Genomic DNA, 24,391 nt, shown 5'->3' with positions numbered 1-24,391 from the left:
TCCTATACCTATACACATAAACCAGCCCATTTTAGCTCTTGTGGCTCCAGCCATTTTTCTTGAATTTAAGATCTGCCGTGGGATGGTTAATTATCACTCTCCCCAGCCAAAACGGAGTTCTACTGTGAGCCCAGCGGAGTGTGATTACCTCGATGAACTGCTCTGCTGCAACAAATTTCTTTCCACGTCGTCTAGCACAATGCATCTGTAAAAATCCCAGTCCAATGGTCATTAAGTTCAAACTGAAGTTTGTCTGGTTTTGTTTTACTCACCGGACGTAGAGCAAGGGGGGATTCATTTGTACCTCGTTTGCATAATGGCAGAATTGTAGAAATTAAAGTTGTTCTGTACGTGATGGTAGATTGTTGTCTTGCTGGGTTTATGACGGTAGTTAGTGCTCGGACCGAGGCAAGTGGAGGGGAAGGGGTTGCTCCCCCAGGATGGCAGTTTACCCCCCTCCCACAAACCTAACGCAGAAGCTGGCAAGGATTCTGCGTAGTCTAAATAAACAGTTATCGGCCTAATTTTCAGTGCCCAGGCTGAGATGCGTTCGGAGGGGGTGTTATTTAGACATACCATGGAATCGTTGGTGGGGGGGGGCATGCCAGAAGCCACACTTACCCATAATGGCGAGGGATTGTGTCTTAGCACAATAGCATAATGGCAGGCCTAATCGCTCTCTGCTGTTTGCTCCTGCACAGAGGTACTTTGTCATAGTCCTCAGACTGTCTCCTAACCCCCTTCCCCTTGGTTTATGGGCAGGACCTCATGCTTCACATAAACCAGATGCTCTCCTTCCAGGAAACCCCTCCAGTGGTGTCAGGGCCACTCACTGACCATACCGCAGGCACGGCCCCCAGATGATGATCACCCCCCCAAAAGCTCGATGGTTCCTCCCCAAGAGCTCATCTTATACAAACACGGTTATCATCACAGTTATCACCTAGCAGTGATTTAACCCCAGAGCGCAGGCATCCTCTACGTTTCATGCCCACAGGTGTCTCATATATTTTTATAATCTTGGCCAAACGGTTTGCTTATGGAGTATCTGACAGGATGGCCACGTAGTACTAGGAGCTGGTTATTTTTACTTCATTTTTCAGAGGCGATAATGGCTTTCAAACAAGGGGTCAGTATTATTAACTGTGTGCAGAATAAAGTGTAAAACATTTATCAACGATTTGTAACATAGTCAGCCAGGAGTTTAAAAGGTAAATGAAACTGTCACTCACTTTTCCTGGCTATTTTTCCCCAGCTTCCCCTAATTCCTGGGAATGTTAGGAGGATTGGTCGATGTCGTCAGGATCAAGATGCTCCATTTAATCCACGTGTGCCTAGAAAATGTTGTCATTTAACACAGTGATCGAGGGAGCATCTCGTCATGCTTGATAACCGTCAAGAAGATGGGAGAAGATCCCTGACATGGTTTTTTTCCACATAGGGTTTTAAAATATTTTTCAGTTTCATTTTCACCAAGCCGATGTGGAAGAAGCCACAGCTTAGTGATTGTCAGCCCGGGTGGTTTTCCTATTTATTTATTTTTGGTATGTCCTCATGCCGCAAAACGGCGGCTTCAGAAACGCCGTGGTCATTAGTCCTGCCGCCAGAGATCGAACGACCTCATGGTCTGTAATTTTGTGGCCATTGCTTTGATGTCATTCAGACTTTTTGGTTATTTTCGGTTGCTAGATATAACGCCCTGGGGCTGTACGTTGCTCTTGTTGCCAGGTGCTACAGGCAACAACACTGGGTTCCCTCACGCCCAGAAATAACCGTGTCTCGTGGTTTATATTCATGAAAATAAGTTGTTTGTCACAGAGGCCTGCCCCTGCATTTGTTGACTTTGTATCAAGGCCTGACCAGACTGGGGACATTCTGGAGTTTTGCACTCCTTCAGTATCTAGGTTTGAATAATAAATACTAAGTCCAAAGGTAAAGCATTCAGAATCTGTCAAGAGTGAACTGGTGCGTAGTGTTTTTTCAGCGAGGGACAGCTGATTATATAATCAACCAAGAAAGCTTACATGGAGGCAGTTGAAGCCAAGAAACTGATTCCCTCATTATTCTAAAGTGAGGCCTCCATGCAGTTTGTCACTGTCCTGCAGGGCATCTCCGGTGAAAAGCTGCAGGTCATGTAACACTTTCGATGTGGACTCAAGATTTGTTTCCTTCATTCTCTCCCCTAGCTCCGCTTCCACCCCCTCCCCTGTCACGATGGTCATCGCCGCTGGACCTGATATAGTCATAAGTATGCTTCCACATTGCTTTTTCTGGTACTGCGGAGGCTGATGGGGTGTCCAAAATATACTCCAGGCCTTTTTCTCATAATATACAGTTATATCGTTTGAAAGTGAGCAGAACGTTACCTCTGCCAAATCAAGGGGTGGTTCGCTAAACCGTCTGGCATCGAGCCCCCTGGGTAGTAAAGTTGATTTCAGTACTTCTTTGACGGAAAGGCAGTTTTCGCAACTACGTCGTGTCTGCGGCATGGGAATGCCAATTTCAAGTTGGGGAGCAAGTCAGACAAATAGGAGCATTTGTTCTAAGCATCCATGCCAGCTTCCTGCCACGTATCGGAACCGGTTTTGGGAAGGGATTCCCACACCGGGCTTTAGAGCTTGGTTCTGATTCATGGCACAGCTGGGGCCTAAACTGAGAGGCACGTTCACACAGGAAGGCTTTTGTCCATCTGCTAATACGCATGACTGTGACAGTCCGGGCGTGACTTTAGACTCCTAACCAGAAGAGGAGTATTCCAGAATGAGTCGCAAGGCACTGTTCTTACAGTGGGTGGCTCTTTAAGCCATCGTGGTGCTTCCTGCTGTGCTGACCTCATCTGATCCATAGGTGCCTTCAAATTTTCTTGCATGCTCTCACCATTTTCCTCGACCATGATGGCCATGATGGCACTGCCTAAATTAATCAAATTTCAAATCTTACATTGAGTCTTCTGTTATGGTATATATGGATATATCTTCTGATATATCCTATGAGAAGTGGGCAATTGGATTAAGGTGGGAGCCCTTCAAGCTGGCCCCTTTGCGCCTCTTTGACAAGCCAAACTGCCTCTTCCTCTTTGCAGCTAGCCGTGATCACCAGCATATTTGGCCAGACACTTTAAAATAACATCCAGGGCCTCATAACATCCAGCAGAATTCCTCCCTGCCAACTTGGAATTCATGCAGATATTTGTAAGAGGAATTAAATAAGCATACATGATGTGGTTGTATCCAAAACCCTGGAGCACTTTTGCCTCGGAGACTGGCATCACTTCTTGGGGTTCGGGTACCCAACTGAACGCCACATCAATGGCATCACTTCTTGGGGTTTGGGTACCCAACTGAACGCCACATCAATGGCATCACTTCTTGGGGTTTGGGTACCCAACTGAACGCCACATCAATGGCATCACTTCTTGGGGTTCGGGTACCCAACTGAACGCCACATCAATGGCATCACTTCTTGGGGTTCGGGTACCCAACTGAACGCCACATCAATGGCATCACTTCTTGGGGTTCGGGTACCCAACTGAACGCCACATCAGTGGCAGCACTTCTTGGGGTTCGGGTACCCAACTGAACGCCACATCAATGGCATCACTTCTTGGGGTTCGGGTACCCAACTGAACGCCACATCAGTGGCAGCACTTCTTGGGGTTCGGGTACCCAACTGAACGCCACATCAGTGGCAGCACTTCTTGGGGTTCGGGTACCCAACTGAACGCCACATCAGTGGCAGCACTTCTTGGGGTTCGGGTACCCAACTGAACGCCACATCAATGGCATCACTTCTTGGGGTTCGGGTACCCAACTGAACGCCACATCAGTGGCAGCACTTCTTGGGGTTCGGGTACCCAACTGAACGCCACATCAATGGCAGCACTTCTTGGGGTTCGGGTACCCAACTGAACGCCACATCAATGGCATCACTTCTTGGGGTTCGGGTACCCAACTGAACGCCACATCAATGGCAGCACTTCTTGGGGTTCGGGTACCCAACTGAACGCCACATCAATGGCATCACTTCTTGGGGTTTGGGTACCCAACTGAACGCCACATCAATGGCAGCACTTCTTGGGGTTCGGGTACCCAACTGAACGCCACATCAATGGCATCACTTCTTGGGGTTCGGGTACCCAACTGAACGCCACATCAATGGCAGCACTTCTTGGGGTTTGGGTACCCAACTGAACGCCACATCAATGGCATCACTTCTTGTTCCTGTTAACTTTTGTTTTCATTCTTTCAGTTTGACCTCGGATTAACTGTGTAGGTCTGTTTTTTTTTTTTTAAAAACAGAATATTCTAGTTGACTCTAAGACATTCCTTAATGCAACTCTAATTCAGTTTAGTGTTTGGATCAGGGAGGGAACACTATGTTTGCCCGTTTCAACAATCAGGGATACTTTTTAAGTCCCCCCGAGAATTTTTGAGACATTACAATAAAGATTCTGCTCAAGCCTGAACATGTGGAACCGAATAATTACGACTGAGTTCTGGCAGAACCCTTGCTCTTGTTCCAAATCAATCTTATGATCTGTATTCGGCCAGCACCTTGGCTGATCCAGGGCTGCTTTTTTTTTAAGCCGGTGTTCGCTCCAGCGGACTAACATGCTGCTGTTCCCCTTCTGCACTCCCTTAATGGGGTGTACAGAGTGGGCCACAATAGTCCCAGTGAGCAATGAGGTTTCCATGCTCATTTTTGTGCTTGGTCCGACAAAAATGCATCCCTCAGTCAGGTGTGATTTGTTATAACACCTTTATGGTTCCCTCAGGTCTCATACCACCACCCCCCTCCCCCCCGTGCACCCCCCCCCCCCACCAATCCCCTCAGCTGTTCTCAGGGTCATGCTAGGAAATTTTCTAAATATAAGGCAGGCAACAAAGAGCTGGTTTACTACATGTCTGTCCTTCCAGACCTCCAGGCACAGAGTGGAGGAGCCCAGACTCAAAGTGCCTGTGCCAGGCCTCTGGAACCACTGTGGGGCTGCTGCCTGCTGTCAGGCGTGATTGTTTAGACAGGCGATGCAGAGCCAAGTCTCTGCTCCTGCCCATCCAGGCCTGGGCTTCGGGTTCAACATGCAGGGCCCCTGCCATCCTCCTCAGATCCTCAGCTGTCCCAGTAACTATCAGGGAGCTTCCAAAAAAGCGGCATAATGAAAAAATTTAATTAAAACAATCCAATCTGTGGTACAAATGGCCTCGCGTGGCCTACCGTGATTCACTGATTCTCTGTGTACAGGGGCCTGGGCCATAGTTGCTGTAAGTGGCGCCAACCACGGGGTACTGAGTGCAATGTATCGGTCTCAGGATTCCAGAGTTACAGGGAACGCGTGCGGAACGTGCAGTTGAGCAGTGGGAGGCTAGTCCAAGCTGTTGCGAGGATGCATAGAGGAAACGTTAGATGGCAGATTGACTCTTTCCATGGAGCCAGAGCCATTTGCCCGCCGCTGGGAGACCTCCTGTGCCTCTTGGCATGCGTGATGATTTCAGGGCATACTTGCCTGACACTCGAAATGCTGAATGTGTTTAGAAAGTGGACTCGTTTGTTTGTCCATTTGTAACGCGTCCCCCTGAGGGACTGGCATGTGTTACGTAGCCGTGCCGAAATGTATAACATTCCTTGTTTGCACTTTTCATGTGGATCGTGTTTGGAGTGCGTTTGTGTAACCTTGTGTTTGTTTCCTCAACAAGACATCAAGTGCGGTTCTGTTGCTTAAAAAAAAAGGGGGGGGGGGAACCCAGATATACTTGAATTACCAGAGCACTTGCCAGAATGCAGCGGTTTACAGAAAAGCACGGTTTGTCCAGATCGTTTAAAGACCACAGCCCCTTTGCACCACCAGGCGCTGCGTTGGGCCAGGTCGAAATTCTCCTCAGAGGCTCCTATTCGTTGAAAACGTCTTGAGGGGCTCTTATTGGTTAATGCTCTCCAGAGGTTGCTATTGGTTGAAGAGAAGAAAAACTTTTATTGCCAGCTTATGCTGGCCTGTAATAAATGTGAAGCAGTTGTGAAGCCCTTGGCCCCCATAAAGACATTCTGGGTCTGCTCTCCAAAAGTGGGGGCATCTCAAAAGAAGGACTGGAGACAGATTAATTCCCCGCAGCCATCAAATTAATTTCGGCGGTGTGGCCGACTAGCACTAACCAAAAAACAATAGCGATCTAAAAAATGTACTGATAGGAAATGATCTGTTTTGAGCGTCCCCCCCCCCCCCCCCAGCTATCTGGCAGCTCCTTGCAGCCCAGTGAGCCGGAATATCGTGAATGAATCTTTAGCCTCCCGTCGTCACACAGAAAAAGCAATACTTACTGTGTCATTCAGCTAGATTATGTAACCAGGTGCCATCTATACAATTTCCAAGATTCACTCTTTTCTCACGGCCATGTGATCACTCTTTCCACCCGTGTTGTTCCCTTTGAATTCGCTTGCAGTGCCCCTCTTTCTCTTGCGATGCTAATGGCGTCAGTGGCGGACATCAATTCCAGTGGTTCCATAAGCCAGAAGTTATGTTCTCTGGCAAACAGCAGGCTCATTTTTCAGCAACACACAAAAACAGTTTATAGCTGACTCTACTTTTAATCGCTTATAGATAACTGTTAAGGATAAATATTATTCCTTCAAGCCGTGGGACTGGTCACAATGTCCATGTTAACCCCTAGTTTCACCAGTTAGCGATCATTTTCCTTAGAATCACCCCCCGAGTATCACACTGTTTCTGGGAGTGGATGTGGATTGTATATATTCATATGTTTTATGGCGATAATGATCAATCCCATGCGAAAAATTCAACAGGCCACCATGAGGACTCATTCACTCGTTGTGGTGTTAATCTGGGTCAGCAGGCACAAGAAGCTCTGGGAGTGCGGCGGACCAGTCATGTTTTACAAGCTGAGCTACAAGCATGATGTAATGGCGAGATGTACCTTGTTTGGGGGAAGTATCATGACACATTGCCAAAATAACTACACTGCGTAATGATTGGATTGGGTACAAGGCGAGCTTTTTTTAATCTCCAATCCTGGCTTTTCTTTATGTTTGCTAGTAACAAATTTTTCCTAACATGGTATTAAAAAAAAAACATATTTTTTTATTTGCCGGATTTTAGGGTGGGAGTAGACCCTTGGTTCATCTTGCGTGTTCACCTCTTTAGCGAGACATCTGTATGTTCTGCACCCAGACTAGGGAGTCGTCCGCGTGTAGGTCCTGCTGCGGTGGGTTCATGTGTGAACGAGGCAGACCGGCGAAGGGTATGCGAGGAATGCTTCTGGCTTCTTGACTACCCTCTGTCCAGGTCTCACACACCTTTCTCCAGTCTGGACAAGAACTGGAGCCTGGACTTCAACTTGTGAGCTTTTGTTGGATTTCCCGTCTCAGTTCCTGCAATGCAAGTAGGCTTATATAAGCAGCGGTTCAAAAACACTCTATAAACTACCAGCAGTAGAAGTGGAATTTCATCCAGTGAAGTAAGCCAGTGCAAGATATATTTTTCTTACCCGTGGCTTCTGTTACTTTTGAGGCTGTGGTTCCGTGGTTTGTTTTTTTAAAATATACTTTTAAATAAAATTCTTCTAGATAAGACGTGCAGTGTAGAGTAAACATAGTATGTGAACCTGGTACATGTTCTCTTATCCTGGATTTAAGTTTAGGAACTTCCACTTATGTTTCCATACTGACTAATGCTGCTGGTATATTCATAATCTTATATTTCCAGCATTACATAGAAGAAATTTGGCACATAGGTGCCCACTGTGCTATAATATCTCCCTGTGAGACTTTTTCTGGCCTTGTCATTAGGAGAAACGTTAGATCTCTATTACAGGCCTCTTGACAGCCGGTGTCTGGCCTGTAGAGAAGAGCCGAAGGGGCCGGCTTGTAAAAGCCATTCGGCCGAACAGCTGCAATGTGGAACCACCCCCCCCCTCCACAGGCACACCTTCCACCAGTCACCCATCAGTCTCATTACAGCATCCAGTCAATAGTTAAGTACAGCTGTCACACAAATTTGCTGTCATGCAGACACCTCAGTCATAAGTATGATCATCATAATGCTATGGTGTCCCTGAAAGCATAGGCAGAATTGGGGGGGGGGGGGGGGGGGGACTCCTAATCGTCTGAGTCACTCTTACAATTATTTGGCAAGAACCTGGCACCCTGAACCTTTGCATAAGCTATAAGCAGACAAAAGTCCATGTGCATCAGATGTGTGCATTAACATACAGGGCAGGGCTCTTTAAATCTGAACCTCGATTCCAAATCCAGGCCTTGTTTTTAGTTCTCCCTGGGACTTACTATAAAAACCACTAATTCTGATTGGGCTTCATGCACAGAGGCTTCAAACCAGGCTCACAGGTAAAGGAAAGCTGGAAAATGAGCAGGGCTCAGACCTTGCGGACCATGATTTGAATAGTCTTGTTAATGTTATAGGGTAAGGAAACCAAAGTGCATTTTTTGCACCCCCCACCTCCCCACCAAAGTGAAAACATCATGCACCTATGCCTGAATGGTGGAACGCTGCACTCTACCTGAGAGAGAGACTCGTCACCCTTGCATTTTACAGTTGCTGCTGTGAGGGACCATGAGCAGGATCTCATGTGGCTCTCATGTTGTCCTCCTGTGTTGAGGGGCTGGAGAATCCTTTAATGTGGTTAGTGTAGGCTGCTTCAATGGTCTTTAAGGACAAACACAGCCCATCCTGACTTGGACACCTCAAGAATACATTGCTGGTGGGGGGGGGTTATTTAGGAACGAGAGAATCCCATACCACAAGATTTCACTTTAAAGAAAAAGGTGAAGACTAACAGATTAGCCTGAGAGAGAGAGAAAGAGAGAGAGAGAGAGAGCGAGAGAGAGCAGTTCAGGAATGGCTGAATGTGTTTCTGCTAATTCATTCATTTCACATTGCTTTATGTTTTCTGTTTGGTCTAAATGTGTCTCACTGCTGTAATCATAAATTGACTTTAATTAGAATAATATGTTGCAGTTTTGATTCCGAAAATGTACTTTCTGATGTCTTAAGCGTACTAGGAATAAGCTCAGCTAAAAAAGGAGATGTTTGGATTGTATTTTTCACTCGGCTACATTTTGACAGCTGAGGAGTCCTCCTCGTAATTCCTGTAGCCTTGAAGCAGCAATGACATCAAACCACTAGAATATTACTCCCCTGTCCAAATATAGAGATGACACAGGTTACTTCATACTACAGGGATATTTTGATAGTAAATATACCATCTGGCATAGCGCAAGAAGACAAGAAAAGCTAGGTGTCATGGAGAGAGGAATGGAAAAAGGCCGTCATGACAGGGCAGGCTACGGCGATTTGTGTGTAGTGCAGATAAACGACGTCTGGGCTTGTTTTCCACTGTCATTGATGATAGAGCACGAGGAGGTGCAGCCAGTTCTGATGTGAACAGCTGTCATCCAGAGTGGGAGCCCATTGACAGGTGATGTTAGCACAGGAATGCTGGTGTCATTATGTATCAGGGCATCGTCCGTTTGTTTCCATTCTTCAATTCACTTGATTGTTGTTTTCAATCGTGTAAGACCGACGACTTCCGTGTCCTGTGTGGGGAAGGTCAATTTTGTTGACTTGTGGAGCATGCCTGTTCACTTTACACTTACATGGTATGGGGCTACCATCCGGCCTTTATTAAGGAGATGGTTCCTTGCCCTCTCTAGATCTGTTTGTAAATTCTTTCAGGAGCCATATCTTCTGCACAGACCACTGTCCCTGGGGGCATCTTCAAAGAGAAGTTTGCTTCATAAACTCATTGCCAGTTTCCTGGATGCATGAGAGAAAGGGGGCACCACACTCCAGACGCATTTTGCAGTCACGTGCCCAAACACACTGTCTCAACTTCTTGCTCACCGTAGTTCAGAGTTAGGAAGTTCAGGTGCAGAAAGTACAGATTCAGAACAGTATTCTGTGAACGGGACATTTATACTCAGCTGGAAGGTTGAAATAAAATCTTGGTTTGGATTTGTACTTTCTGAACCTGAACTTTCCACCTCTGCATTCTTTCTGTTTCAAACTTGTGGGAGACTAAGTTAGAGCAGCAGGTGCCAAAAGGTGAAGCCATCAAGTTCCTTGTTTAATGCTGATTAGTGATGACTCGTATTACGTTAGCATGCCTTTAATGTTTTCAGTTAATTAACAAGGCACATGGCTTTCTGAGCTCTAACAGATGTGAATGAATCACAGCAGATCCGACCGGAATTTAGTATTCTTGATCCAATTATAGCGAAACGTGCTTAAAAAAAAAAACAATCATAAAAATCCCATTTTATCTATTAAAGTCTGTTAGCAAATGCTATGACCTCATGTAAAATGGTTTTTGTTCCTGCTCATTCACAACGACAGGCAGAGTCATTTGGGGTTATTTTGGACTTGGGTGCTCAGTAATACAGGCACGTGTGTGCAGAAGCGTGTGAAAGGTCTGTCTTCTCTGACTGGCAGGACCCTGGCGAAACGTGGCCCAGCTGACGCCTCCTCTCAGCAGACCGGGACGTCTCGGACCGTGAAGCGCTACCCATCATCCACTGGGCCCATCACCTCCAACGCACTCCCCAGCACTAACGGCAATGGGCAGCCCCAGGGCCACCACAGAGCCACCACTGCAGACCGGGCCACTGAAACTCTAAATAATGCCGTCGTCCCAGCAGGTAGTGACCCTGCACTTGGCCATGCGTCATTCCAATATAGAAGGCTCTTGGAGGTCTACCACCCTGCAGAGCTTAGGGGCAGCCATAATTTAACACACCTGATACAGATAATCAGGCACTTCAGTTGCATCTCAATATCAGAGCCAACTTAGCTTCTATATGGCTGGCTGTAATACTGAGATGCTACTGAAAGGTGTGATTATTTGTATCAGGTGTGTTAACTTAGAGCTGAACCAAAGCTCTGCGGGGCGCTGGACCTCCTGGAGCAGGGCTGCAGTCTTGTTCCTGGATGGAAATAGATAACATGACTCCTAGCGTTTCCCCCTTCTTACTGATCTGACTCTTACTGCTGCCTCAGTTCCCTTCTCTGGGGGCCAGAGTCAGGCACTCTGCCTTGGATCCACTCCTACACACAGGATACAGAAGTACAAGCTTCTAGCTAATACCCCTCCCAGCCCCCAACCTCCCCAAACACATCTAAGCCTCCCCTTAACTCCCTCTGGTGGGGGTTCCCTGCATGTGGAAATATAGGGGGGCAAATTGCAGACATGCCAAGGTGTCCGACATCCACTCCGCTGGCATTGCCGCCCTGCCTTCCATAACGGTTTCCTCTACCAAATCCTCAGAGCTATAAACACAATCTGTTTTTTTTTTCCTCCGCCCCCTATCCCTAGTATAACAGGAGTTGAATAGGTTCCCAACATTACACAACTTTCCCACTGTCGTGCACCTCTTCCTAACGATAACGACCTTGGAGACGCGCCCGACTGTCGACTGGATCCTCTCCGCTCCCGCCTCATGGCCCTGTGACACATCCTTCCCTCATAAGCGTAGTGTGCCCCTGCCCAGATGCTGCTCCTGCACGCGAGAGCACGCACACACACACACACACACACACACGCAGAAGTGCGCTGACATAGACGCACTCTCGCACTGAAGCCTCTCCCTCTCTCTTCCTCCTCCGGCTCCCAGAAAGCAAACACCCTGCCTCGGACGATGTGTCTCCTCGCCGGCCTCTCGGTCTTCCTCCTCCTGCACCTCCTCATCCAACCTCTGTCCTCCCTGCCAGGCGCAAACCTCACCTCCAATCTGGACCGTATCAAGATCGTCTTCACCCCGATGGTGTGCCGGCGGGTCTGCAATGCTAACGGACGCTGCCACAACAGCTGTGAGAAGGGGGACACCACCACCGTCTACAGTGAGAACCAGAGCCAGCCTCCGAAAAACCAGGGCTTCCGCCTCTGTGAGTGCTGCCCTTCCTCGCACTGCCCTTCCTCGCACTGCTCCTCCTCCTCCCATCGCTGTCTCACACTCTTTCTCCTTCTCGAAACACGCTGTGCTACTTGTAAAAGCTGACGCTTTAGCGACCTGCCAAGCACAGTCTCTGCTGCTACAGTGCCCTCTAATACCTCTGCATCCTAATATTTTAATGGGGGAAAAAGTAAAATGGAATAAATACCAGCTTAAAAAAGTGCAAGGCATAAAGTCCTGGAGATTAGAGCGGCTGAGAGTGGTGTCAAATATTCTGTTAAGGAGACGGGGATTAAAGTACCACGTTTCCTGCGAGCTGCTAAAAAAAGGGGATATAGGACCATGCACGTGGATTTGGCTTCTCTCACGTTCCAGACATGTAGCCCCCCCAACTCCCGTCTGGGTTGGCCCCCCACCCCTCAAGGGCTCCAAATTAACCGTTTAATGTGCCGGGTGGCCAGGAGATGCCGCCTCACCGCAAAGAGGGATTAATAAGGATTACATTAAGTCGGGGATTTAACCGCGGGCTTTACCGCAAACCGCACAGGGAACGTGGTTCTCGGGCAGGGAGATCTGTGCCAGCAACTACATACCGGGTTTAACGAGAGCCGGAGAAGCTCACACCCCCCACGCTGCTGCTGAAAGCCTGGGTTCGCACTGAAATTTACCTCAAGACTAAGTCCCCCCCCCCCCAATACCACACACACAGCAACTCCCCATTTATATTTAAAAATATTTCTCATTTTTTCCGAATTTACAGTCCCATTAATAGGCTTTTGGAAGGCGTTAAGAGACGTGAAACGCTTCAGTTACTTGGCAGCTGTCCCTGCCCCCCCCCCCCCCCCCAACCCACGTACTGAAAAGTAACCCATAGGATCTTGTTGCTCATCTAAAGCATTAAAATAACATTAACGGACTGAGCCCTGTTCCACTGGCTCTTTTTTCCTTTTTGTTAATTTTTTAATGTCGGTAGATGGAGTTCCATTGCTGTGCAGCCGAGAACATCTTTATTGTCGTTGTTATTCTCCGGTGCACGCGTAGGGTGCAGCGAGTGCTTATGTCATGCTGCTGTTATGCTGCAGTCGGACAGCGAGAGCAGACAGGCTCATGTAAGTACTGAGTGCTTCGTTCCATCCTTTCACGGTAAAAAGTTACCCTGAGCTGAGATGAAGACTCAGGGTCCTGCATTTCTGAACAGACGACTTGCCCTCTGCTCCAGTGCTGAAGTGGGGGGCCGGCTACCCTGGAGATGATCCTTTGATGCTACGTCGCAAATGGTGCCGGGAGGTGGAGAGGCGGGGGTCGGTTCAAGGGCTGTGTTCGAGTGTGAGTGTGCTTGGGGGAGAGTCACTGCCAACGGACACTGAGGTGAGAGGAAGGTGAAGCTGTCCAGCAAAGGAGTGAGGCTCTGGTTCGAGGAAATTAGGGGCTCTTTGTAGTCGGTGATTTAGCCACTTCCTGTGGGCTAGAGTGTCAACTCCTGAAGCAGAGGATGTGGCTGGGGGCGTGCTGAGGAAAAGCTGGGATGAGATCGCAGTGTCATCGTTAATGTTGTAGGAAAGAGGTCTTTCTCCTGTGCCTCCGGGCCCCAAACCCAGAGCCGTTACCTGCATTGTATCTGCGTGACCCTCTACACCCACGCTTCGCTCCTCACTTTGCGTCCCAGGAGCAAGAATGCCGCCCCCTGACACTGGCCGCTGTGTCGGTGCCGCCCGCATGCCAAGCGGCCTCGCGGTGTAACCCAAGCTGCAGTCAGTGCTCATAAAAGGCCTTCTTTTAGCATCCAGGTCACGTGTATTTTTCAGTCTCTGAGATCTGGAACTGAAAGCAGGTTGGAGCCTATAGATCATGACCCCAGGTATGTAGGATGTTTGTAATCCCGAAGGAGGATTTTATTTATCTCCGTCAGGCCCACCTGCTGAATGTCAGCGTGACCTGCATACCTCTCAACGTGTCTTTCTCTTGTAAGATTACAAGCAGTAAATTTAATCTACATGGAGACACAAAGGCCTCTTTTTAACTTCTGTAAAATCCATCCTTGGACGTGGGAATAGAAATGGTCCTGAAAGGGGCCAAATGGACTCCATCAGCCCAAAACCATGTTTACAATTCAGTATCCAGTTCCTTGGCCTGCTCCTCCCCCCTGCCCCCCCCCCCCCCCGACCAAAGCACCCCTGGGCATTCTCAGAATTCGGGCAAGTTCACATCAAGCTGATACAGATGAATTTTTTGGGCTTTTTTGGGCTGGCGGACTGCTCGGGGGGTGTGCCGTCGGGACAGTCGGCCATTTTGGTGCTAATTAAGGATGTCGGGAGGGGCAAGATCCTGAGGGATCATGGGGGGTCTGTAACAAAGTAACATGAAGTTCCTGCCTGGACTAACTTCATAAGCCTATTTCAAAGAAGCGGCCTTTAATGGGAGGAGGGCGGAGCTTGGTAAGTTAACACCCTGCACCTCCCATTAACCTCCATTACCTCCATTTTAAACTTCATTACCTCCAACTTCTCCACTGCTTTTCATTACCTGGTTGCCACCAGCTGTTTTGCTTGTGAAGATGCGTAAATCAAGTGTCTTTGAGCCCCGGGCACTCATATGTTCTCAGTTGCTAACGCCCCCCCCCCTCCATTGCCCTTTTACAGACTTCTGTCAGATCCCCTGCATGAACGGGGGGCGCTGCATCGGGCGGGACCAGTGCTGGTGCCCATCAAACTCCACAGGGAAGTTCTGCCACCTCCCGGCGCCACCCCCAGCGAAGCCCTCCTCCCCGAAGAAGCAGGGCGGCCAGGCGGGCTCCTCTGCACACTCCACGTACACCCTCCCCCTCTCCAACCAGCAAGGTAAGCACCTCTTACCGAGGGGAGAGGTGGTGCGAACCCTGAACGCAGACAGTCTGAACACAGCCGCAATGAGCACAAAGAATGACAAGGAGCAGAGTTCCTACACCCTGGGAATCCTGGCCATACACATTGTGATGTGTTTGTAACGCTTTTGTGCAATTGTTTTTGTTTCTGTAACGTTTATTACGTAATGTATTACGCTGTCCATGTCACCCCCTCCAATACTGTCCTCCCTTATCAGTTCGGGTTTTATGCTATTTCTCTGCTGTCTTTAATTCTCTGTTCTGATTCAGCCGTGAAACGCCCAGAGCCGCCTCTTTTCATCGCTGCGGAAATTTATGGAGCACAGATTAACTTCTGATCAGATCTGATCTGACACAGATTCCACTCTGCCTCGCCCCCCTCCCCCCTCTCAAGCACGTGCTCTCCTGCTGCATCATGCCACAATTAAAGTCAGCTTTCATTCTGGCTCTAACGAAATGGGGGTGCTCTCGAAGTGCTTGTGCTGTCTGCAGACTGCTGTTTATCAGCAGATAAACTTTAGAAGCGCAGCGGGGCTCCCTGCTCGATGTTGACCCTAATAAGCCACCAGCAGCCGTAAACTCTTCTCCTTCCTGTCTTTCTCCTCCCGCTTTTACCCCAGTGCTGGCAGAAGCAATAACATCCTGGTGTTTCTCGGCCCAGACAACATCTGCGAACGGCTACCTCACCGTGCAGGCATGCCGTCCTCCTGCCAGGCGGCTAAACATCACCATCGGCCTTTTATTAACGCAAAACGCATGGCCTCTTCTTGTGTCTTTCCTGAAACACTCATGACCCTACAGACCTCTATCTGCTGGGCACATGCCGACAGACCCCCCCCTCCTACCCTGCTTCTCACATTAAGGGTTTTGATAATGTTAATTGCTTCTTTATGAGACGATGGATCAGCATATGCTCGCCGATGTTCTTCTGGTCCACCAACCAGCCCGACGAAGCTGAAGCATCATCACTGATGGGATTCCCTTGTCATTTAACGACACACAAGAGCACCTACATTATAATTGCAGTAGTTAAAAAAGCTGAATCTTAGCTATTCTGGTATGAAAGACAGTTGTCCACTGAGAATATCATCTTTCTCCAGTCATGAGAGGGATACATTAGACCCATACCTGACCACGGTGTGTCCTGCCCCTGTCTTTGTCTGGTGGCCAAAGATCATGATCCTGGAGTCTGACAGTAAGTGTTTTTTGAGCAGCCTCCATGCACCCGTCGCTGGTCAACGTGCACATCCAGCACCCCCCGGAGGCGGAGGTGCAGGTCCACCAGGTGGCGCGTGTCAAGCCGGGCCAGGTGGAGGTGGAAGGCGGCACAGGCGGAACGCACTCGGTACAGCAGAGGTCACAGCCCAGTAACGGTCACGGCAACAGCATCGGCAGCAGCGACAATAACGGGGTCATATTGAGCTACGGTGACGGCAATGGGAACGGAGACATCTACAGCCACACCAGGCTCCATACCCGCTTGAACGGATATGTGGGACGGTGCTTCCAAGAGACAGTTGACGGGAAGGTAGGTGGGTCAAAAGGGGATTGGGTTGGCTTTAGGGATGATTGACAGCATCAGGACGTCCACCCAGGTCCCTGCTGCAAGTCTTGTGCTGCTCTGCCTGTGTACAGCTGCCTGTTAGGGGAAGTCTGCCCCTTTGTTAATTATGTCCCCATCAGGAGTCGGGGTTAACGCTAGGACAGTAACCCTCTGGGCCTGTCGCTTCACAATCCTCCTCACTTCCTAGTGCACCAGCCCCCCATTCAGCTACTCAGGAGCCCGTGCCCACGACCCTCTCGCTAAATGTATCAGCCGATTCTGTCTTTGAAGCCTGCCACCCAACCACCGCTACTTCCCAATTCCAAAAATGTGACCCATCACCACGAAATGAGTCTTAAGTCGCACTGGGAGAAGTACCCCCGTAAGACTCATTTCGTGGTGATGGGTCACATACAGTATAATACCTCCAACATTATGTTTGGGATGAAGAGATACTGCATGGTGGGGGGGGGGGATGCTTGTTGCTCTGGTTTTCTGCTCTGTCCAGAAGCTGTGAATTGTATCGCTGTGATAAAGACGAACAGCCCAAGAATGCGCAGCTGCTTCTGGCCTCTCAGAGCTCACGCTGAACACTGATTTGTCGGCAAAACCGTTGGGGGAATGACAGCCACATTTTCCTACCCACGAAGAAATTCTGATTCGCTTGGAAATTTAATGGCTTTACCAATCAGATGCCTGCGATTTTTTGCCCCAGAATCAAATGTTTGTGTTTGGTGTCTCAAGGTTTAGCTTTAGCTTACCACTTTCGCGCCCCCTCCCCCTGCTTATGTACCCTGTATATTGAACGCATATTGAAGAATGTGTTTTCCTCATGTCTTACAGTGCGGCAGGCCACTCCCAGGCCTTACCAAACAGGAGGACTGCTGTGGCAGCGTGGGGACCTCCTGGGGCTTCAACAAGTGCACGGAATGTCCACCCAAACCAGGTGAGCCTAACCCCCCCCCATGTGGCCACTCCGCTGCACCCACTTTACCTCTGGGTCACACACACACACCCTCTTTCCTTGTCCTGCTTGCCTCCAGTAGTAAGGGGTGCTTCCCTCTTCCCTACATGAGGCCAACATCTGGCCATAAATTTGCATAAATGCATGCATATGCAGAAGTAGGTCTATACTGGCCTCCTATCTGAGGTGTGCCCTAGCCGTGTGCCTTATGCTGCCAGGGATTGGTTCCAGCCCCTCACCCACAGCCATGACCAGGATTAGTGGTAATGAGATATTAGTTACAAGGATATTAGTCCATGCTTAGTTCATGCATGGTTCTCCTTATGCTAACCTGCCAAATACGACTATGCATGTTAATGGCTCACTGCTGTGCATATTCCTGCCTGCTACGTCCTGTTTTATTTCTTTTCTTTGAGTAAACACATAACAAACATTTTCATCCAATCAAATGGACAGATTTTGAGTTTCTCCTGTTTCCATGGTGACAAGCCTCTTTCTGGTGTTGAGTAAACTGAGCCTCCTCCCCATATTATTTACAAGGGACGTTTATATAACCACTGTAGACAACAATCCTGCATTTACTCTAATAAGGTCCTACAAAGCTAATTTATAGCCATGCCTAGTTACAGTCGTTTGTAATTATCACAGCTTCTCGTGCGTGGCGCGAATTCACCCGCAGCAAGCTGCCCCCTACCTCGTAAAAAGCATTTTGTGCTTGCAATACGAAAACAAGCCCCTGAAATAAAGAGCAGCAGTCTTATATATAACGCAATGTGTCAGGAATGCTTGTGAGCCCCCCCCGCCAAATCAGATTCCCTGGCATCCTGCTATTTCCCTGCTGCGACACTGTTTACATCCCACCTCCCAACCATTTTGAAAAGTATCCCCCCCCACCTGAGATGGAAAGCCTACTTTTGTGGACTTTTGAACAGGGAAGCATCAAATATAAACATAGTCAAGAGGGTGGGCGGGGGGGCGGCTTTCAAGGCATATTTGCCCGTGTTCTGGGCTCTTATACAGGGATGTATTGCTATATTAGGGAGGAGGGGCAGCATTTGTAATCCAATTACAAAACCAGCTTGTCCTCACTATCTGCTGATGGTGGACGTCAATTGCTTGTCAGAAAGGCTTGTGCCATTTTATTTCTGCCCAGTCGTTTAATAGCATTCAGATCCGAAGCAGACATCCCCTCTCCAGTCTCAACCATGCGGGCCTTTGCGTCTCTGTTTCACCCGTGGTCCACGTTCTGATTCCAAAGCCTCTTGTCTGCCTCCAAAAAAAAGTTTCTGCCAGTTTCGGGGACATGGAACCCCCCCCTCCGCATCTCACTCCCTCTTCCTCAGCCCAGTCTGTCATCTCCCGCTGGGTCCAGCATGGGAACAAATGTGCCTTTGTTGCATGCCGCACATGGAACCTTCCAGAAAGAAAGTGGAGAAGCACATTTTAACCCTCTCAACAAGGGCACGGTAAAACAGTTGCTTTGGCTTTAGTGTTTAGATAATAATATAGCGAGATTCCTGTGTGAGCCTAAAGCAGGGAACATTTTGGCATCCTTCTCAGTGTTTGGGCTCTGGGTGGGGGTCCCACTTTTTGTATCTAAAGTTTAAGGTTATAGCACAATCAGATCGCTGTTGTGCCGAGCGAGTTTTCGCAGAAGCAGAGCCCAAATCCACACCCCCAACATCTAACATGAGTTTTAATGCGCTGGCACCTGGCCCTCCAGCACACCTGGGAACGGTAATTGTTTTGTCATTCCGCACATTGCTGGCCGCCGTGTTCTGCCAGAGTGAGTGGTTAATTTCCCCCCCCGCGTGTTTTATAGAGCAAGCCTGTCCACGCAGCTCTCACTCGGGAACACTCTCATTGCGGAAACCAGCCCTCGCTTCGACTGGCACCTGCATAGCCACTGTCCTCATCATCCTCGGCTTGTGCAACAGTGCGGATGTTGTTTATTCTGCCATCTTGAGAGCAAAGCAGACATTTTTAAACCAACCTGCCGTGCTCGAAGGCCATGCGTTTTATATAAATTTAACACGTTGGCTTTCCTCTTTTGGCCATAAGAGGGCTTTAATTAAAAATGCTAATGTGCTTTTATAGTGTAAACACTATAAAATTACCTTTGGTTTTATGTGCCATATTCAAATGGGTTTAAGTTCTTTTCCAGTCTAACCCATTTAATCGCTCTACAGTTTACAGCACTTCCCATTTATGGATCCGGATGTTTACTGTAATAGTTCACACACTCTAAAGTGAATTAAAGTTAAAGCCTTAATAAACTTTTACAGCTTTGTCACTTGTAGGCACGTATTGGCAGTTAAGTCACTCGCAGGACTTGGGGAAAAGGCATCAGAGGTGGTATTTTCATCTTCTGAAGCTTGGCGTCTTCGGTGTTTCTACAAGTAGCGCAAGATCGTGGGCAGCATGGGGAGAACTGCACTCTTAATGTTCGAGTGCAGCCATCTAGCAGGCTGGGAACAGGGCTAAAAACGGCCGTGTGAATGTGGCAACACCAAAGCGTCCCTGTCTCCCATCCCCAGGGCCTTTCTGCATGGTTATATGCGGTGCCAAGCCACCGTGATACCGACGGGCATCCCAGCAAAAGCATCTTGATTAAACTGCAGTGATACACCCTCCTCCCACCAACACCGAGCTGAACCTGCGTGCAGACCAGCCGTGCAGTATCTGGCAGTGTGTCTGACACGGAGAGCAACTGCCACGTGCGGCGAGGCTGACAGAACGAATCTGGAGAACCGGATCGCGGAGCTGCGCTGACAGAATCGCGCGGTAATGAGAACCAGGACCCAAGAAGTCCAGTGGGCCCGCTGTACTTCCCGCCTCATCTGTTCATGATCTTGGAGGAAAAGACCAAGAGAAAGAGACTCGTTTTGTTTTCGTCTTATTTCCAGAACGCTAAAATCCCCCCAAAAATAAATAAATAATTGCGTTCACAGGGAATTTTTAAAATGCTTCTATTTGTTCTAGACAAACATAACGCCAAACTTGAGTACTCAGCTGCCCTTCGTGTGACTGTTTCCAGCCGTGATTAGCGCAGAAAATAGGGGGGGGGGGGGGGGGGGGGGGGGGGGGGGGGGAGAGAGCACTGCAAGCATGTTCGGTCTGTGTTTCCATTGTGTAAACGTCCAGTGATGACAACCAGGCAGAATCGGGAGGGCAGTTGGTCACGGCTCACACGGAACACACCGCGGCTCCCTGTTCTTGTGTATCAACCCAGCAGTGCCGTTTTCTCGGTGATGAAAGCACCAGAGGTTCGAATGAAAGCATGGGGTATAGGCCTTTGAGCTGTCAAAGGAGAAAGGAGTGGCTTTTTGTTGGTATAATGGATGTAGTGGGTTGTCTTGGTAGTGGTAAGATGGTGCACTGATTGGCTGAGAGTTTTTCAAGGGCGGGTCATACAATCAGGATTGGATAGCTGGTTAAATGCTGTAGTGCATTCAAACCTTCTATAGGTATGAATACATTTCTTTTTTTTTTCATCTCAGTAATAACTACTGATTGTCGTTACATATTGAAGATCTGTATTGCCAACTTGAACAAGGAAGTGACAAAAGTGCACCAATAAGACTGGACTGGTTTCACTAAAAACGTCATTGTACAGCTTAGATCCACCATTGAGTACTGTAAACTATCCAGACAGACTTTTCTATTGTATTTCTATTTATATGAATTTCTTGGATACAACACAATGCACTTATAATGAGAGATCAGAGTGTGGTTCAGTGTCAATAGCAAGAAAATTGGATTATGTGTTTTCTTCTACACAAATCCTCATGGACTTACTGCTATTGCTATTATTGGACCAAAAGTACTAACGCCTTGGGCATGATAAAGAGCTCCTTCTTCAACCAATGAAGCAATTCAAAACATGCATATTCTGTTGGCTTGGAAATGAGTTACTCAACCTACAAATGATTCATTGACCACCATGCCACACTGGACAGCAGCTTTTTGGCTGGAGTGTCGGTGGTCCCCTGATTGGTTGAAGAGCCTCCTGTCATGAGTGTTTTTCATATGTGGATCTTTATTTCTCCTGGTCACATGATGTAGGTCAGCAGTACCATCTAGGCATCATCACATCACGTCGTGGGTGGTTATTTTAGATCCCCATTGGGACTCGTCTGCAGGGACAGGTGTTCCTGCCAGACTGAGTTTTCAAGATCTGAGGAATTACAGTGAGGGTCTCTTAAAATAACAAAGGACACCTGAGCGCCCCGTTAGCCTGGCAGATAAACAGCAAACGGACAATGCTGGGACAGCTAGCACGTTTGGTTTTGAGGTTTTTGGTCAACATGACATGGTTTTTGTATGTGGGTGCTTGATATAACCTGATAAGTGCAGTGGCTTCATCAGTGCCTCGGAGAAGGTTTCTGAGGATGGTCCTTCACAGTGCCATGCTGGATGGCCTGCTTTGCTTCTTGAGGCAATATCAGTTAGCCTGAACAGGAGGCTTGGTGCAGTGCCTCCATGTATGAGTTCCATACATTTTCCTTCCTTCTGCTCCTGCTAGAGAGGCTTGCTCCCTGTGACTCTCTCATTTGCTCTGGGACTCTTCCCAGGGAGCTGGATGAAGGGTCCCATGGGTGTGAAATAAATCACTCAGGTTCCCACAGGAACTATGGCCTGTAAAGTACTTCCTGCCGGAGTAGGCAAGGTCAGAATGATGTCATCCCACAAAAGCTGCCCTCCATCGCCTCACACCTCTCTTCTCGAGTTCAGCAGCACCAGGGTTGTTTGACTGTCAGGATGTTTCTAATGAGCTTCTGGATCAAAAGCCTGGGGTGGGGGTGGGATGGGGGGCTGAGTTCCGTCTAGTCCCTCATGAGATCGATCTTCTCCATGACCACAGATCCACAGACTCCACTGCTGTCTTTCCTTCATCTACTATCCAGTCAGCCTGACATGTGCTTGACTTTTTAAACTCCATAATTATTTCACTTTGGGCAACTGATGACTGACATGAAATCACAAGTGCAATTGCGCTGCAAAAGTTCGCCCATCATTGTCTGAAATTCCCATTGGTCCCAAAATTCCTAGTGATCTGACGACCCCTCCACTGTCTTTGAGGAGCTGCTGACAGGCTTGGTTCTTATTTCACAATGGTTGATTTCCACCCTGATGGGGCCAAACTGACAGATCGCATGGTCCAAGTCCAGCTCCTTTTCACGTCTTCCAGGAGATATCTCCAAAATGTCAAATTCATATCCATACTTAGTTAGCATACTAACATCTGATGAGGTTGGCACACATTTGTCCATAATTCATAGTTCCGTTTTTGCCTGGCCTTCTCCAAAATAATAATCATTACATGGGATTCTGATGGTATCTGATGGTTTCTAGTGACCAGTGATGGAGAAGTATGAGCTTCCCCATGACAGTTACAAGTAAAGTGACAAGATTTAGAACTTAGCCAGCCATATATAAAAAAGACAAATTAATTACATCACATTATGTAGGAAATTGGACGATAATGAGGTCCTTTCATTATGAGTTCAATGAAGCAGAAAACTAGTCAGATCGATGACCTAATCGTCGTAGGACTGCCTGGCAAAGTCTGTGTTGTTGCCCTGCCAACTGAAAAGCAGTGTAATGTGCCTTCTATTCACTTGCAATTTCAAATAATAACTGTGCCGGTTTGACGTCGCTGTGCTAATGCCTAAATTTGATGTTCTGGCATATCTTGCTGCTCCAAAATTTGACATTAATTGCTGCATTGTCTCTCCATATGACTCATTACTTTTTGAAAGTAAGAACTGTTTTTGGGAATCACTCTGCCAGCCCATAAAGTTAGACTCCAGCCTTGCTTGACGGACTTATCCTACCCATGCAACAGCCCTGCTCTGGAACAGAACTATAAGTCCTTTTTCATAATTAGCGGTTGCTTTCAGTGTTAATCAACAGCGGCTCTACCTGCAATTAAAGATCTGTGGACTGCTTGCACAGGGATTGGCTTTTTCCACTGTGACTCCATCAGGTCACAGTGTCTTGGCTGCCCTGGCCTAAATGAGGGGTGTTCCCATTCGCCCCTGTGGTTCGAGCCACACCCTCACTCCTCTACCCTCCCACACAGCCATGAAGTCATGTCTTCATGATCAATCTCCCCAAACAGGTCCCTGGGGCCCATTTATGGTGAGCCCAGGATGATGACTGATGACAGGGGTGGTCCCTGAATATGCTACGCGGTTAAATAGGCCCCTCTGCCCTCTGACATCAGGGTGGACCACTCAGCCATAGGGTAAATGATCAATTTAAAGCTTTGATTCCCACCGGACAGCACCCATTTGCCCAGTCTGGCAGTTCTCACCCATCCATTCACTAGACATTTTACCTGTACCATATCTGATGCCACATGATGCCCGATATGCCCTGCTGTTCTCCTACCATGGCAGCCTCCTGTTGTCTCGGTGGCCTTTCTCTGGATGGTGCTACCTTCTCACTCTTATGAAGGAGACCTGCTCCAGAACATTTGTTTTTCGCCCACTACTTTTACGTTATTTTTTGATCTGGTGGATGAATCCCCAGATGCTGGTCCCAGACCAGAGGAATGGGCCAGTGGACCGAAATGGATCATTGAAGAACCAGGTTAAGAAAACAAAAAGACAATGGGGGTGGGGGTGCAGTGGTGGCAAATCCACTGTTACAATCGCCCCCTTTTAATTTTGTTCTGGATATGATTACGAGGCCTCCCCTTCTACATCCCGAAGAGGAATGTCAGAGGAATGTTAATGCTGTGTGCTGTTCGCTGTCCCGTGCGGATTCTTCCCAAAGGTCTGAAATGGTGACAGCTGGCCGGAGGAAGCAAGTAGCAGGGCATAGCAGTAGAACTGCATTGCTACTAGCCTAAGGAAAGGAAAGATGGAAGAGGCCCTGCGAGAATTGGCGGCGAGCTCCTTAGCAACGCGTCCAGGGAGTGGACGCTAATGGCACACGTCGGTGTATTGGTGAAGGACAGCCACGTGGCTGGATGAAGAACAGAAGCTCAGCGATTAGTATCATTGAAAGGTCCCGACGAAGGGCTTACGGCACCATAGTTGATGGAGGCCACTGTGTATGTGTGTGTGTGTGTGTGTGTGTGTGTGAATGTGTGAGGAGTGCA

The 24,391-nt window shown here is 48.3% G+C and overlaps 1 protein-coding gene and 1 long non-coding RNA gene across 2 annotated transcripts in view; one reads left to right on the top strand and one right to left on the bottom strand.

Moving 5' to 3' along the window:
- Window positions 1–6,986: 6,986 nt before the first annotated feature.
- LOC125707497 (uncharacterized) lies at window positions 6,987–11,865 on the bottom strand. The gene is made up of 3 exons (XR_007382294.1): window positions 11,745–11,865; window positions 8,526–9,561; window positions 6,987–7,380 (listed from the first exon to the last, which is right to left on the bottom strand). It is a non-coding gene; the product is annotated as an uncharacterized LOC125707497 (long non-coding RNA).
- The window catches only part of LOC125707496 (latent-transforming growth factor beta-binding protein 2-like), a 53,263-nt gene continuing 40,320 nt past the window's right edge, over window positions 11,449–24,391 (top strand). The window contains exons 1-4 of the mRNA XM_048974707.1: window positions 11,449–11,905; window positions 14,553–14,750; window positions 15,988–16,301; window positions 17,160–17,262. Of these exons, the coding sequence (XP_048830664.1) occupies window positions 11,659–11,905; window positions 14,553–14,750; window positions 15,988–16,301; window positions 17,160–17,262 (862 nt within the window). The 5' untranslated portion in view covers window positions 11,449–11,658. The remainder of the gene's footprint in view (window positions 11,906–14,552; window positions 14,751–15,987; window positions 16,302–17,159; window positions 17,263–24,391) is intronic.

The sequence above is a fragment of the Brienomyrus brachyistius genome, chromosome 14, assembly GCF_023856365.1.
Source record: "Brienomyrus brachyistius isolate T26 chromosome 14, BBRACH_0.4, whole genome shotgun sequence".
NCBI lineage: Eukaryota > Metazoa > Chordata > Actinopteri > Osteoglossiformes > Mormyridae > Brienomyrus > Brienomyrus brachyistius.
This window is presented reverse-complemented; position numbering and strand designations above follow the sequence as displayed.